We start from the raw sequence: 16864 nt of genomic DNA on the forward strand, positions 1-16864 counted from the left end.
AACATAAAACCAACAGAATCTTGCAGCATCTCCAAGGCAAAGAGGCTTCTTCCTTCTCCAGGCTGAAAGCGCCCCCTCGCTATGTGCTGTGGGAAATCCAGTGAGAACGTCAACCCTTTCAGAAGTTGTAGTGGATGTTGGACTACGTATCTAGCAAGGTGCAGAGTGACTGTTTAGCCACCCAGGTCGGGGGAGGGGAATCGGTGGCCCTCCAGGCCTCACTGGGAGGGAGGGATGAATATGTTGGCTCCAGTTCTCCACATTTCCACAGCAGTTTGCAATTAAAAAAAAAAAGTCCTCATGAAAATTCCTCAGCATTTTACTGTGCATTTCTCCTAACCTACACATGCTTCTATGCAATTTTTGCCTAACGTACAATTTTCTGCAAAACAATATCCCCCCTAATGTAATGCATTTTTGTATGGTATTTTCAGTAATATATGCATCTGTATTAAGGATGGAAAGCTCTGTTTGTTTCGTCTGTCTCCATTTCTCATTTTTCCAGTCTTCAATTCAGTTCTCCACATTTCTGCAGCATTTCGTGAATTTTTTAAAAAAATCCTCATGGAAATTGTCCAGTATTTATTGAAAATTTTCCCTAATAAACACATCTTTGTAGGCAGTTCTGACTAACGTACACATTTTTGCAAGCCATTTCTCATCATAGAATGCCATTTTTGGATGTTGTTTTCACTCATATATTCATTTTTCTGCACACTCTCCCCTAACAGATGCCTTTGTGCAAACATAAGTTGGTTGGCGAACTGCTTCGCAAAAGTCTGATAAGTGCGAATTTTGAAGGTTGGCTGCAGTTCTCATACAGTTTGGTCTATGACCGTAAATAAAAATCAGTCAGTCAGTCAGTTCTCATATTGTTTGGCTTGAAATGTGAGCTGAACTGAATTTCTCACCCAACCCTAATCTATATGTACAGTTTACCCCAGTATATGCATTCCTGTACACATCACTTGGCTCGAGAATTGCATTGCAAAAAGCCCGGTTGTTAAACGGCACCCTGAAGATGGTGCGTGTGAAGTTGCAACCCAGCCACCCTAGCGTCTTTCGGTCCGCGGGACTTCTAAAAAAAAAAAAGAATAAATAAATAATTAAAGTTAATAACAGTCAATTTAAAAAATAATATTAAAATAAATTGCATAAAATAAAAATATAGTTTTGCTCAGAGTTGACCCACTGAAACAAATGGACCAAAGTTAGTCATGCCCATTCATTTACTCTGAGTAGCACTAACGTTGGATACACCGCTCACTGTGTGTGATCTAATTTTTCCTTAAAAAGACAACTGTAGCTTTTGGCTAATCAATACAGATGTGAAGTCACCCCTGAGTCTGTAGCAAAGTCCCTTCCAGCTCCACCGCCCCCCCCCGTCCTCCTCGCACAGCAAAGCTGGGGCTGCATCCAGACGTGCCTGCGTTCACGCCCCCGCAGACGCGTGTCGACTCCCCGCAACCAGCATTGCAAGCGCAGCGCCGGAGAAAAGGCTGAAGCGGAGGCTTCTGGGAGCTGTAGTCCTGCTGCCGCTGAGCCAGCTGTGAACTCCACTTCCCAGGGCTGCGAGAGACAGAGAGGAAGTGGAATTTGCTAGCTTCCTAGATTGCAAAGAAATACACAAGGAAAGCAGCAAGCGGATTTGGGTGCATTGCGTTTCCTTGCAAAATCCAGGGGTTCGGAGGCATTTGCGGAAAGGAACTAGGGGAAAAATGAACGTGGTGTTTGCAGTAAAGCAGTACATCGCCAAGATGATCGAGGACAGCGGGGCTGGCATGAAAGTTCTGCTGATGGATAAAGAGACGGTGAGTTAATTAAGGACACGGGGAGGGGGAGAGATATAGGAAGCTGCTCTACGCCCAGGCAGAACTTTGGCCCATCCACCTCAGTGTTGTCTACACTGACCGGCAGCGTCTCTCCAGGGGTTCAAGACAGCGGGGTCTGCCTGGAGATGGCACCTCTGGGGGACTGAACCCGGGACCTTTTTGCGTGCACAGCTGATGCTCTAACCACTGCGCTACGGCCCTTCCCCGAAGGCATATCCACATGCATGACAATTTGCACGGGGGAGCAAAGCCAAAACTGTGAGGGGAGGTCAGGGTTGCTGATGACACCGGTTTCTCCAGGGTGGTTAACACAAAATAGTAATAATAACAAGATTGCAAGGAGCTCCAGAAAGCAGATTGTGGAGGGCCGAGCTCCTGATTTCTGGCCTGTGGAGTCAGGCCATTGTTCCTCTAACAGAGCAGAATGCACTCTGCACGTGTTCAGAAAGACACTTGTTCTCGGGCTGACCCTTGAGATTGTAAACAAGTTGCAGGGCAGAGCCTCAAGTTAAGCTCTGCCCGTCTGTAATCAAGCGGAATCGCCTCAAGTTGTTTTGCGTCTTCGTAATCCTGGAATGGAATAACCCAGATCTGCTAGTGGCATGGAGTGTCCTTCTGCACTCCACATTTAAAGCAGCATCACGCCACTTTAAACAGTCATGACTTCCCACAAAAAACCTGGGAATAGTAGTTTGTGAAGGGTGCTGAGAGTTTAGGAGACCCCCCCCCATTCCCCTGGGAGTTGCAATTCATAGAGTGGTTTAAGAATATATATTGCAGTGGAGTGCAGAAATAACTGGTCTGCTAAGACCAGTAGTTGAAAGAATAAAGATACTTCGATTTATTACTACAAAGAGGAATGTCATACGTGCTGAAGGAGCTTCCACTCCGGAAGCTATTACTCACTGACTGAGAACGAAGCCAGGACGAGGAGGAGCAAAGCCTGCAAAAACAACAAAACACTTTAGAGGAGGAATCAGCAGAGGGAAGAAGGGGTTGCCTTTCTGTCTATCGTCCTCCCTCCCCACTTGTTCAGGTCACACTTGTAACATGCCTTGGTGCTTTACTCCCAACGCCTGCAACATCTGGAGGGCTGCAGAGGCTCCCTGATCCTGGGCCTAGCAACTTGGGCTCCTTTATGCACCTCTTTCCTTGTCTGCCTGCCTCCTTGCAGACCAGCATCGTGAGCATGGTGTACACGCAGTCTGAGATCCTGCAGAAAGAAGTGTACCTCTTTGAGCGCATAGATTCAGCCAACCGGGAGAACATGAAACATTTGAAGGCTATCTGTTTCCTGCGGCCCACGAAGGTAAGGCAGCGCATGGGATTTGGGAGCCTAGCCCCCAGCCCTGGCCTATGCAGTTACCACCGTTTATTTATTAGATGTATATCCCGCCCTTCCTCCCAATCCCCTTCCTGCCTGCGTCTCCTGTTCCCATTTGTGTGAGCAGAGAAAGCTGCCTTTTACCAAGTCAGATCTTTGCTCTATCTAGCTCAGCGTTGTCTGCACTAACAGGCAGTGACTCCCCAGGGTTTTAGACAGGGGACATACCCAGTCCTATCAGGAGGTGCCGTTGGGGATTGAGCCTGGGACCTTTTGCACACACAATATGAGTGCTGTACCACTGAGCTGTGGCTCTTCCGCTGAAAATAAACGAAGATTCCAGTCTTTATGGTTCTGAACAAAGGGATGATTTAAATGGGAATATCGGAGGCTGCCTTCTACTGAGCCAGGCCATTGGGTCTATCTGGCTCAGTACTGTTGGCGCTGACCAGCTGCTGCTCTCCAGGGTTTCAGGCAAGGGGCGTTTCCGCTCCTACCTGGAAATGCCGGAGACTGAAACTTGGACCGTCTGCATGCAAAGCATGTGCCCTAAACCACCGGCCTGTATGGCTCTCTCTACCAGTTCTAAGATTCTAGAGCTGCTGTTCTAATAATATTTCCCGCCCCTGCCAAAGGTTGGCTGAGAATTCTGGGTGAGACAAATGCTTTGCTTTCCCGGACTGGCGTTCTGATCTGACTGTGGTTTTGGGGTTTGTTGTTTGGTTAGGAAAACATCGACGGCCTCATCCAAGAGCTGCGGCGGCCTAAATACAGCACCTATTTTATTTGTAAGTATGAACGGCCTTTAGATGTGTTGCCTTTTCAGGCCTCTCACTCTGATGCGTCAGTGGTGTGTTGCCATTCTGCCTTGAGCATGGACCATCTGGGCAACGCCGCCTCGATTGTTGTTGTTATTTATTAAATTTATATCCCGCCCTTCCTCCCAGTAGGAGTTCCTCTTGATTATTTATATGGCTGCTGACCTTGTGTTATTATTCCTTTGTTTGTTTTGCTAATATTATACTTACAGCTAACCTTTTTTCCAAGGGGCTCAAGGTGACATGTGTGGCTCTTCCTTCCTCATTTTATCCTCACAAACAGCCCTGTGAGGTAGGTTAGGCTGAAAGATGCTGGCCCAAGGTCACACCCAGTGAGCTTCATAGCCAAACGAGGATTTGAACCTGGGTCTCCGAGGCCCTCGTCTGACATTCTAACCACTATGGCATTACAATAGTGTTATCGTTATAATTAGACCCTCCGTGGTGCAGAGTGGTAAGCGGCAGTAACGCAGCCAAAGCTTTGCTCACGGCCGGAGTTCGATTCCAATGGAAGGAGGAAGTTGAATCTTCGGTAAAAGGGGTCGAGGTCCACTCAGCCTTCCATCCATCCGTGGTCAGTAAAATGAGTACCCGACATACGTTGGGGGGTAAAGAAAGGCCAGGGAAGGAACTGGCAATCCCACCCTATATATACGGTCTGCCTAGTAAATGTTGCAAGACATCACCCTAAGAGTCGGAAACGACTCGCACTACAAGTGCGGGGACACCTTTACCTTTTTTTTTATTGTTATAATTATTAATGTTGTGAAGTATTGTGTCTGGACTTGGCTGTTTTAGGAGGGCTTTCAGGAGTTTGCTGACCTGAAAGATCGAGTCCGCCATCTTGATTCAAAATGGTGTCCAGTTGTATCCAGCTATCGACAAGAAACTGCTCCTTTATCTCATCACAATCAAGCCAAATTTGTTCACAATGGGTAGTAACCAACTTTGTCCTTCTTAGACGTCAGTAGACCCACTGAAATTAATACACCAAAGTTAGACATGATCACGTTCAATGAGTCTACTCTGAGTAGAACTACCATCGGAGACAACCCAAAATCTTAAGAAGAGATGTCCAAAGGCATGGCGAACAGGCAAACAACTTTCCAAAATATATAATAGATGTATTCTTTAGTCTTGATATGTTAAAATTTTCTATACGGGTTTTTTTTTTTAAAGTGCTTCCTTTAGCTGCCTTGGATCTCTCTTATGAGAGAAATTCAGACCATGCATCTTTTAATAAAAACAAATAAAAACCTACGTTCTTCTCTGAAAACAATATCAACCGCAAAGGTTCAGTTCTGTGGAGTTTGCATGAGTTGACCCAGACAGGCCTCTAGATGTCGCAGTCGCCTTACACAATTGCCTTGATGGAGGGACACTCCACTTTTTTGCATTTGCAACAGACGTGGCTGGGTTTGGTCTAACATGAAACTCTTGCTCCTTGAAGACCCTGACGGGGAGGAAGGCAAGCTGTGGGGATATCTTAGAGGGTCTGTCGCAGAACAGGCCCTCATATATGTTCCACTGAACGGTGCATGGCGAGCAAATGCTGATGTATAATGTTTGCAGCCTTGAGTGCACATTGAACAACTGTGCAAGGTCGTTCAGTCAGTCTTTGTCAAATACCATGGCTGGTTTGGGAAAGGGCCGTAGCTCCATTGGGAGAACAGTTGCTTTGCATTCAGAAGGTCATAGGCTTGACTGCAGCATCTCTACGTACAGCTAAGACACCCGCACACACACTCGGCTGTCTCAAACCTCAGTGCCCACTGCCACTCACTCGATCATACTGAGCTGGATGGACTCATCTTACGAGGCAGCTCTGCAATCCTGCCTTCCCCAGCTGCAGTCAAATACTTGAACGCAGGGTTGTAGGAGCCAGTGTGGTCTAGTGGTTAGAGTGTCAGACTCGGACCTGGGAGACCAGGGTTCGAGTTCCCCCACTCAGCCATGAATGAAGCTCACTGGGTCATTTTGGGCCAGTCACTATCACTCAGCCTAACCTACCTCGCAGGGTTGTTGTGAGGATATAATGGGGAGGGGGAGAATCAAGGGGTGCCATCAATGCAATAATAAAATAAGTATAACTAAAATAAATATTCTCTGTTGAAAATAATAGTTGCTAACTGCGTTTAACCAATCTGAAGCCACTGACATTGGGGCAGCCTCCCAGGCAGCATTCAAACAGTCTGTTTTTTGCCCTCTTAGGCTAGCCAAGGTCTTGGGAACAATTGCCTCCTTGTTGCCAGGACTTTGCCTCTCTCTGTCTAAAGAGCCTTCGATTAGTGTGCGCGAATTGCCAGAGGGAAATCATTCCCCCCCTCCCATCAGTTGCTTAGCTGGCTGACTTTTGTGCTGCCTCGTTTCAGATTTCAGCAACGTCATCAGCAAGAGTGACGTCAAGTCTCTGGCCGAGGCGGACGAGCAGGAAGTTGTGGCGGAAGTTCAGGTACGTTTACGGCTGATGGCTGGCGTGTTTGGGAAGACGGTGGCTTCTTGAGGAACGCTCCCCCGCTGCTTTTGAGACGGATAGATGGAGTGGGGTTGTTGCAAAGGAGGCCGTGTGTGATTCGGCATGATGAGCTAATGTGGCCCTCCAGGACTCTCTGTCAGGCCCCCAGGACTCTCATGTGGCCACGCCCCTTCACCAGCCGTTGTTTGGTGTCAGTGTGACTGCTCTGTCGGGAAGTCGGACTCGACTCCGGGTCCATGATGAGGCCTGTTATTTGCTGGGGTTTTCCCATGCTGTTATGGTAAAAATAGAGCATATTCTATATAAAGAATATACTCTATGGACTATTAACCCTTCCAATCAGAAGTTGAAAGGCTCAGTGGTCCAACACTACGTACCTTTGCTCTCATTTCTTTTCTCTTTCAACAAACCTTTTAGGTTGAGACATATCCCAGTCTGCATCTGTGTTAGAATTGCTTAATATGTTTTTTAATAATGTTTTTAACCCTTTTTTAAAGTTTTTTTTTAAAATGTTTTTAATGCTGTTTTGTTTTAATGTATTTTAAGATCTGTTTTTATGATGTTTTAAAGGTGTTTTCAGTGCTTTGTTTGCCGCCCTGGGCTCCTGCTGGGAGGAAGGGTGGGATACAAATTGAATGAATGAATAAATAAATAAATTTCTTACGACTTTGTTTTTTGGGGAAGACGTGCAAACTGAGCAGGAAGGCGATGCTCAGCTCCTTAATCCGAAGCATCGTGGTTGCCCTGTTGCGCGGGGAGCCGCTGCCACCATTCTGGGAGTCCTGGTGCTGCCTAGGGCAGTCCCCTCCTTCGCAACCACGAATCTCTAGACCGGGGTAGAGAATCTTTGGTCAGCCCAAGGGCCGCTTCCGTTTCTGGGCAACCTTGTGGGGGACGGGGCACATGTCAGTGTCGGGCAAGGCCAGGCGCAAAATTGGGTGGAGCAACATTTTTTTTTTACCTTTGCATAGGAGGGTGGTTTGTACACACACTCGCGCATGCATCGCTCTCTGGCCAGCAAGAAGCATGATAAGTGCTCAAGAGCACGTTCCTACCAGGCAAAAACACTTTAGGAAGGCGCAAAGTAGGGCTGGTGAGGGGCGTGGCCTGGCTGGAAGGGGTGTGGCGTGGGGAGAATCCCGAGGGCCAGACAGAGAGGTGTGGGGGGCCGCATTCATCCCCTAGTCCTGAGGTTCCCCACCTGTGCACTAGATGGTTGATCATCCTACTCTCCTCTTCCCCCTCAGGTTGCACAATTAATGAAGTGTCAGGGGCTGTGTCAACCTTCCAGCTCTTCCGCCTCGGGCAGCCACCTGACTTTGCTCCGTGGCCAAGCCAGTCCTGGGGCCCGTGCAGCAGGCTGGAAGCCCTGACTCCCCTGTGGCCTGCCAGGTCTAATCGCGGGCGTGAGACGGTTGATCGAGTGTCGCTGTGACGACGAGTCTCTTCTGCTTTTCTTTGGCAGGAATTCTACGGTGATTACATAGCGGTGAATCCGCACGTGTTTTCTCTCAACATCTCCGTCTGCTGCCAGGTACGTGGGGAAGAGGCAGGACCCCCGATGCCTCTGTCGCCTCTCCCTTTTTTTTCACCAGGTAGGCATGTTGCCTCCCTGGGCGTGTCTGGGTGGAGAAGATGGAAGGATCTGGTGAGAGCTGGCTCAACTAAGCACCTTTTGTGGTGTGCTGTGCTATCTCTGCTTTGGGCGCCCATCGAATGTTGACGTTTTAAGATGTAGAGCTTGGAAGATGCTCGTGAGGGAATGTGGGCACGTCAGTAAGCGCTTCTCTGGGTGGTGGAATGGACCGTCTTGAGGTGTTCTCGCAAGTACTGGGAAGAAGGGTGGGATATAAATTTAATAAATAAAATTATTATTATATCATCATCATCTGACATCATCATCATCTCTCTGTTGAGTTAACTACAGGCACCCACTGTTTGTACTTTCCAAAAACAACTGGCAATGTTTTTGTTTTGACAAGTTTTTCTAACTGAATGGGGGTGGAGAGGGAATAAAATGTGCCCTTACACTGTGATTATGCCTCTTGCTTGTCTGGACGTAGAGAGTGAGTGAGTGAGTGTGTGTGTGTGAGAGAGAGAGTGTGAGTGAGTGTGTGTGAGAGTGAGTGAGTGTGTGAGAAAGTGTATGAGAGTGAGAGAGATTGAGAGAGTGTGTGAGAGAGAGAACCTCTGATCTTTTGCGTGACTGGAACGTAACTGTACAAAGGCAAGAGTCACCTCTGTTGCTCCACCCATTTTGGCCTTGGGGCCCCTCCCATCACTGGTGGGCTGCCCCCAGAAGGTTCCTCACAAGGGAATGTGACCCTCGGTCTGAAAAAAGCTCCTCCTCCCCCAACTTAGCTGGAGGTATGAAGGTGAGGAAAAAGGTATTTCATGTGCCAAGTGTGTCCCCAGACCCCTTTCCATTCTGTTTCCAGAAAAGGTGGTTTTCAGAGCTGAGGCCACCCAGACGAAAGCAGGACTTGTTCAGATCTCGCCAATCTGTTTCTTCTCGTTGTTGTTTTAGGGACATAGCTGGGACCCAGCTCAGTTGTCCAGGACCACCCAAGGCCTGACCGCTTTGCTCCTGTCCCTGAAAAAGTGCCCCATGATCCGCTACCAGCTCTCTTCGGAGCCAGCAAAGAGGCTCGCGGAATGCGTCAAGGTGCCTTATTTATTTATGAAAGTGTTTCGATACCACCCTGCAGGGCGGTGTGTTTGTTCATTTTAGTTTATTCCTATGCCGCCTTTCCACGGTGAGCTATGGCCAAAGTGGCTTGCAGCGAACATTCAAAAATATCAAAATGCACAACGTTGGGGTTTGGAGGGAGGGGCCTGTTTGCAAAACCTGTCAATAAATTCAAACAGGACTCAAATCAACCATTTAGCAAAGAGAGAATAAATTTGATATTGTAAAAGAAATAATCTAGGCTTAAATCCGCAAGTACAGAGCAAAAGGAAAGTTACCAGGCGAGAAAGTTCCAGGCGCTGGTCTTACTGCATCCCATAGAGCCCCAGCAGGCTGGCTTAGATACAGTTCAGAAGAACAGGGGTCTTCTCACCACGCTAGATGACTTACAGCTGGCTCTCTCATCTCTCTCCCGGAGGAGATGAATGACAGCAGAAGGGAAATGCTGGGAAAGGCAGTAATGGGGAGTCCTCGCTCCCAGCCTCCAGGAAGTTCCCACTGCTGGTGCTGGTGCAAACCTAAGAAGAGCTCGGCTCCTGGATCAGGCCAATGGCCACAGCGGCCAACCACACGTCCCACTGGGAAGCCCACAAGCAGGACCGGAGTGCAAGAGCGCTCTCTCTCCTCCGGTGGTTTCCAGCAGCTGGTACTATTCAGAGGCAAACTGCCTCCGGCCGTGGCGGCCCAGCATAGCCACTGTGGCTAGTGGCCATTGATCGTCTTCTGCCCCTCCATGGATTTGCCTGAACCTTTTTTTAAAAGCCGTCCAAGTTGGTTGCCATTGAGGGCAAGTCACGGGCACATCTTTTGCCTGCAGATGGTTCCAGCATCAGGGTAGAGAAATAAAACCGCACTTGGCGTGTAGGAAACCTTTTCCCGTCTTCAGTTAACAAACGGGCTACTCCCTTCCCTCCCCCCACCCCGAACAGCAAGTGATCACTAAGGAGTATGAACTGTTTGACTTCCGCCGCACTGAAGTCCCTCCGTTGCTGCTGCTTGTAGACCGTTCGGACGATGCCATCACTCCGCTGCTGAACCAGGTGAGCATGTCTCTCCTTTCCCTCGCCGTGAAGGCATCTTTTAAATAGCAACACAGGATGCTGCCTTAGGCCATTGGTCCATCTAGGTCAGTGTTGTCTGCACTGACTGGCAGCAGCGGCTCTCCAGGGGTTCAGGCAGGGAGTCTTTTCTGGAGATGTCATGGGGCATTGAACCTGGCACCTTCTGCATGCAATGCGTGTACTTGGCCACTGAGCTCTGGACTTACATTAAAAATAATGTAAGAATCTAGTCCTCATGGTTCTGAACAAAAGGAACAGAAGAAGCTGCCTAATCATTCTCAGGCCATTGGGGTTCATCTAGTTTAGTATTGTCTATAATGAGTGGCAGCAGCTCTCTAGGGCTTCAGACAGGATCTTCCCAGGGATGCAGGGGATTGAACCTGGGGCCATCTGCATCCAAAGCAAATACTCTGCCTCTGAGCTGCTGCCATTCCCCAAAGTTTTGGAGCTTTTCTTGCTTCAGCTGGCTCTCCTGCCTTTCTTTTTCTCCCTGCATAGTGGACGTATCAGGCGATGGTGCATGAGTTGCTTGGGATTAACAACAATCGCATTGACCTGTCACGAGTCCCGGGCATAAGCAAGGACCTCCGGGAGGTGGTTTTGTCTGCCGAAAATGACGAGTTTTATGCCAACGTAAGTATTTTTGGGCCCCTGTGTGGAAGCAGGATCTGGGTTCTAGTTCTCCCTCTGCCACAGAGCATGCCTCTCCTGAACCCCACCCCACTGCAAGGCTACAGCAGACTTTTTCAAACTAAAAGCAATAATTACTGGTGTAGAAAAAAATGCATCCTGTTGGTTTTGCAGGCTGGACTTGGTTCCGGTTGAACTTTGGAGCGGCTCGCTCAAATCTTTACCAAAAGGGAAGGATCCAGCAGTGTACAAACCTTGTAGTATATTCCAGGTGTAATATATTCCAATATGGCGCCCTCCAAAATTTCTTGGACTCCATTCCTCCATTATCATCCCTGACTACTGGCCAGGCTGACTGGGGCTGGTGTGGGAGTGTTATTTACTTCTGGAAAGATTTATAGACTGCTTAATCATAAAACTGCCTAAGTGGCCTACACAATAAGATGCACTATATATATCAGAAAGTTGTTTTATCTGTTTGCTTTGCATTTGGGCACCTCTTAAGAGATCGTCACCAAATTTTGCACAGTGATTCCTGACATCTAGGAGCTATGTTTGGATACAAGTGGACGCCATTCAAGACTGCACTGTTTTTTTTGGTTTCTTAGAATTCCCAAGCAATGCCAGGCTGCTTGTTATCGATAAAGCACAGCTTAAATCCATAGAACTGTTAAAATATATACATAATGTCAGTATTAATAAAACATATAAATTCATAAAATGTTTAAAACAAACTTGGATAAATTATATGTGGGTAGGCTTACTGAATTAAAACTAGTTTTCATCAGGCATCTAAAACATTATTATTATTATTATTATTATTATTATTATTATTATTATTATTATTATTATATATTTCTGTCCTCCTAAAAGAGTCCAGGGCAGCAAACACCAAAGTAGTAAAACATTACAATGACATTACCTTTAGATATAGCGAGGATGCCTGTCTAATGTCAATATTCGGAGTTTCAAGATCAACCCTGGTAAATGATTGGGAGTCCAACAACATTGGACTAATAACGATCTCGGTTGAGTGCACCACCTGTCCTAGACGTAAGAGAGAGGTATCAGAAGACACAGGGGGATCCCCAAGGTTTGCCAAAGTACAAGTATATTGGAGGGGAACTCCTTCCTAAACCAGCCCAGTAAGAATTGAGCAGAGCTTGGAAAAGTTACTTTTTTAAACTACAGCTCCCATCAGCCCAAGCCAGCATGGCCACTGGATTGGGCTGATGGGAATTGTAGTTCAAAGTAACTTTTCGAAACTCTGGAACTGAGCATGCTCAGTAGGTGTGAGATACAGATTGTGTTTGGGGGTGGGGGTGAACAGATGGACCAACAGGAGTGGAATGGAGTATCCTGGGAAAAGGCATGGCTGCTTTTTGGCACCCTGAACAGTTATGCAATGTGTGCCAGTGTTTTGGTGCAGGTTCCGCTTGTCTTGGTCTTCGCAAGTTCTCTTGTGCGGACCCAGCTGTGCCAGATTTAACTAGGTTTCCTAGAAAGCGAGAGAGCTTTTCATTTGCTTGCTTGCTTTTTAATCTCATTGGCTCATTGTCCTCATTCTGAAAACCCTGAAGGAATTCATGTACCTGGCATTGGCTTTCTGTCTGGAAGCATATGGTTCAGCTGTTGCTCCCCTAATCTGCATTTTCCACCCCCTTCTCTGTTCCTGTTTACTTGAGGATGAATGTATGTTTCATCACAATGTCTGCACTTTACAGAGAATTTGATGGCATTGAGATTGCTTTGGCCCAGCAAGCCTCTCTGTTGGGCTACAACAGAAGGCAGGTAGGGCCGAAAAGGGAAGCCAGACCTCTCCATCGGCACAGCTGAGAGATCGGCAACTTTTGCCTTTTCTTCCTCTTTGAACTGTTTCCATGCCAGCTGGTTATGCTATGTTATTTATTAGTTAAGTTTATATCCCACCCTTCTTGCCAAAAGAGCCCAGGGCAGTAGCAACTTTCTGTGATTAAAAAAATACAATTAAAAATAAAATGAAGTGTATATTTTAAACAATTTAAGACTGTTACAAACATCTAAAAACAAGGTTAAGACTAAATTAGCCGTCTGTCTGGGTAGGCTGAAATAGAAAGGTTTTCAGCAGGCATCCAAAAGAGTACAAGTGAAAGAGTGTCCAAAAGAGTATAAGTCCTGCCTTATGTCAGTAGGCAGGGAGTTCCAAAGTACAGTTGTTGCCACACTGCTGGAATGACTCCTTACAAACATGGAACGGACGTCGCATGGCACTTGTAGAAGTGCAAATTCCGCAGACTGAAGTGATCTAATCGCCGCATATCGACATTAGAAGAACTTGTTAACAAAGAACTGATACTTGTGTTTGGGTTTTGTCTCTTCTCCCCACCAGTCCATTTTCTTTTAGTGTGGTATCTTTTGGACTGTAAGCCTAAGGGGTTTTAGCTGTTTTTAAGCTGCTCTGGGAGCCTTTTCTTGTCCAAAGAGCCATGTAAAAATTCTTTCTTTAACAAGCAAATGGCTGTGCAAGGCTTGCAAAACTTGTGCACGGAGGGGTATCCTGCGGAACATTCCTCAAACTTTTTGAGGGCTGCAGCTTGTCAACATCCATGCCGAGACTACTTCATCTGGGGCGGCTCAGGACTTCATGGTTTCCATGACGACCATGGGGCTGTCTCAATTTGTTACTGGCCCGACACATGTGTCGGGACATACCCTTGATTTGATCTTCGCCACTGGACATGGAGATGGTGATCTGGAGGTTGGGGACTTATCATCTATACCATTGTCATGGACAGATCACCGCTTGCTGAGGTTTAGGCTCACAGCGACCCTTTCCCTCCGCAAGGGCGGGGGACCTGTTAAAATGGTCCGCCCCCGGAGACTAATGGATCCTGAGGGTTTCCAAAGGGCTCTGGGGTTTTTTCCGACTGAGAAGACTGGCGCTCCTGTTGAAGCCCTGGTTGATTTGTGGAATATGGAAATGACCCGGGCGGTTGACACGATTGCTCCCATGCGCCCTCTCCCTTGCAGAGCTCATACAGCTCCATGGTATACCTTGGAGCTGAGAGCGATGAAGTGAGAGCGGAGAAGGCTTGAGTGCAGATGGAGGCGGACTCCCAATGAATGTAATTATGCCTTGGTAAGTGCCTGTTCAAAACAGTATATAGTAGCGGTGAGGGTAGCAAAAAAGAGATATTTTGCTGATATTATTAAGTCATCACTCTCCCGCCCAGCGGAGCTTTTTAAAATTGTACGAGGGCTTTTACATTCTGGCCCTCGGGATATTATAGACTCATCTGTAGCCCGCTGTGAAGAGTTTGCCATGCACTTCCAAGATAAGATCGCATGCATTCGTCGGGACTTAGACTCCAATATTATAGCAGTTGGTCCTAATGAAGCATCCAGAGCACGGTCTTGTCCCCATTTATTGAATGAGTTCCAGTCGGTGCAGCTCGAGGATGTTGACAAGATCCTTGGACTGGTGCGGGCGACCACGTCTGTTCTGGGTCCTTGCCCCTCTTGGCTGGTGAAAGCTAGCAGGTCCGGAACCGCCGACTGGGCCAAGGAGGTAATAAATGCCTCTTTAAGAGAGGGAGTGGTCCCTGATTGCCTAAAAGAGGCGGTGGTGAGACCACTCCTGAAGAAACCCTCCTTGGACCCAGATAACCTGAACAACTATAGACCTGTGGTGAATGTTCCGTTCCTGGGCAAGGTCCTGGAACGGGTGGTTGCCGGCCAGCTCCAAGGGCTCTTGGATGACACTGATTATCTTGATCCATTTCAATCCGGTTTTAGGCCCGGTTTTGGCACCGAAACAGCCTTGGTCGCCCTGTATGATGACCTCTGTCGGGAGAGGGACAGGGGGAGTGTGACTCTGTTGATTCTCCTTGATCTCTCAGCTGCTTTTGATACCATCAACCATGGTATCCTTCTGGGGAGACTCACGGAGTTGGGAGTCGGGGGTACTGCTTGGCAGTGGCTCCGCTCCTACTTGATGGGTCGTCACCAGAAGGTAGTGCTTGGGGAACACTGTTCAACACCCTGGACTCTCCGTTGTGGAGTCCCGCAGGGATCGGTACTGTCCCCCATGCTTTTCAACATCTACATGCAGCCGCTGGGTACGGTCATAAGGAGTTTTGGGGTGCGTTGTCATCAGTATGCTGATGACACGCAGCTTTATTTCTCCTTTTCATCCTCTTCAGGTGAGGCTGTTAACGTAGTAAACCGTTGCCTGACCGCGATAATGGACTGGATGGGGGCTAATAAACTGAAGCTCAATCCAGACAAGACCGAGACGCTGCTGGTGAGTGCCTTCACTGCCCAGATGGAGGATGTTCATCCTGTTCTTGATGGGGTTACACTCCCCTTGAAGGAACAGGTTCGTAGCTTGGGAGTTCTTTTCGATCCTTCCTTGTCTCTCGAGGCCCAGGTGGCCTCGGTGGCACGGAACGCTTTTTACCATCTTCGATTGGTAGCCCAGCTACGTCCCTATCTGGACAGTGATGACCTCGCCTCAGTTGTTCATGCTCTGGTAACTTCTAGGTTGGACTACTGCAATGCGCTCTACGTTGGGCTGCCCTTGAAGATAGTTCGGAAACTACAGTTAGTCCAGAATGCAGCGGCCAGACTATTGACGCGGACCAGACGGTCCGCTCATATAACACCTGTTCTGGCCCGTCTGCACTGGCTTCCTATTTGTTTCCGGGCTAAATTCAAAGTGCTGGTTTTGACCTATAAAGCCCTACACGGCATGGGACCGCAATACCTGGTGGAACGCCTCTCCCAATATGAAACTACCCATACACTGCGCACGACATCTAAGGCCCTCCTCCGAGTGCCATCACATCGAGAAGCTCGGAGGGCGGTGACTAGATCCAGGGCCTTTTCGGTGGTGGCCCCCGAATTGTGGAATAGTCTCCCTGATGAGGTACGCCTGGCGCCAACGCTGCTATCTTTTTGGTGCCAGGTGAAAACCTTTTTATACTCCCAGGCATTTTAAAATTTTTAAAATATTCTATTTTTTAAAAAAATTGTTTTATAGTGTATTTTAAAACAGTATTTCATTACTGGTATATTCTGATGTTGTTTAGTTTTTGTTCTTTGTTTGTTTTGCTTTTTGCTTTTCTTATATTTGTTCTATTCATATATTTTCTTGTTTATCCTCTATGTTCACCGCCCAGAGAGCCTTTTTGGCTTAGGGCGGTATATAAATTAAATTAAATAAATAAATAAAATGCCAGCCTTCACTTCAGCCTGCCCCTTTTACCGTTCCCAGAATATGTACCTGAACTTTGCGGAAATCGGCAGTAACATTAAGAACCTCATGGAAGACTTCCAGCGGAGGAAGCCCAAGGACCATCAGAAGCTAGAGTCCATAGCGGACATGAAGGTAACTTGGAAAGGCAAGGACTGGCAAATACCTGCCCAGGAGCCGGCAGCTGCTTAGGGTGCTGGACTAGGACCTGGGTGAGCAGGGTTCAAATCCCCACACACCCGTGAAGCCCACAGGGTGTGACCATGGGCCGGTCACCACCGCTCTTGGCCTAACGGACCTCACAGGGTTCTTGGGAGGATAAAATGGGGACGCGGGGATCCATGTACACCACCCTGAGCTCCTGGGAGGAAAGGTGGGGTTTAAGTACAAAGGCAAAAAGAAATAATCCCAGCTCTGCCTTCCCTAACCTGGTGCCCTTCAGAGGTTGGGGACGTTTGCTGTAGACTGATCTAGGCATTGCTGGCTTAGCTATCTAGACAGGCGAGATAACTGCATAGGTCTTTATCACTCGGGGTACCCAACACAGTGTGAGCATTGGAGAAAGAGCCTTACCTCAGCAGCAGGACACCTGCTTTGCGTGCAGAAGGTCCCAAGTTCAACCCCCCCCCAATGGCATCTCCAGGTAGGGCTGGGAATGACCGCTGCCTGAAACCCTGGAGAGCCGTTGCTGCCAGTTAGAGTTGGCGTTACTGAGCTAGATGGGCCAAGGGTCTGACTCGGTATAAAGCTGCTCCCTTGGTTCTAAACCTGAACCCAGTACCTTTCTGCATAGGGGACTCT

The 16864-nt window shown here is 47.8% G+C and overlaps 1 protein-coding gene across 2 annotated transcripts in view; it reads left to right on the plus strand.

Annotated features, from left to right (window-relative positions):
• Positions 1-1557: 1557 nt before the first annotated feature.
• The window catches only part of VPS45 (vacuolar protein sorting 45 homolog), a 40725-nt gene continuing 25418 nt past the window's right edge, over positions 1558-16864 (plus strand). The window contains exons 1-9 of one of the 2 annotated variants that reach the window (XM_061606336.1): positions 1558-1811; positions 3007-3141; positions 3884-3944; positions 6347-6426; positions 7916-7984; positions 8978-9115; positions 10069-10179; positions 10699-10833; positions 16085-16198. In XM_061606336.1, the coding sequence (XP_061462320.1) occupies positions 1719-1811; positions 3007-3141; positions 3884-3944; positions 6347-6426; positions 7916-7984; positions 8978-9115; positions 10069-10179; positions 10699-10833; positions 16085-16198 (936 nt within the window). In that variant the 5' untranslated portion in view covers positions 1558-1718. The remainder of the gene's footprint in view (positions 1812-3006; positions 3142-3883; positions 3945-6346; positions 6427-7915; positions 7985-8977; positions 9116-10068; positions 10180-10698; positions 10834-16084; positions 16199-16864) is intronic. The other variant, XM_061606335.1, reaches the window with a different exon arrangement.

This window comes from Rhineura floridana, chromosome 22 (genome assembly GCF_030035675.1).
Source record: "Rhineura floridana isolate rRhiFlo1 chromosome 22, rRhiFlo1.hap2, whole genome shotgun sequence".
Lineage (NCBI taxonomy): Eukaryota > Metazoa > Chordata > Lepidosauria > Squamata > Rhineuridae > Rhineura > Rhineura floridana.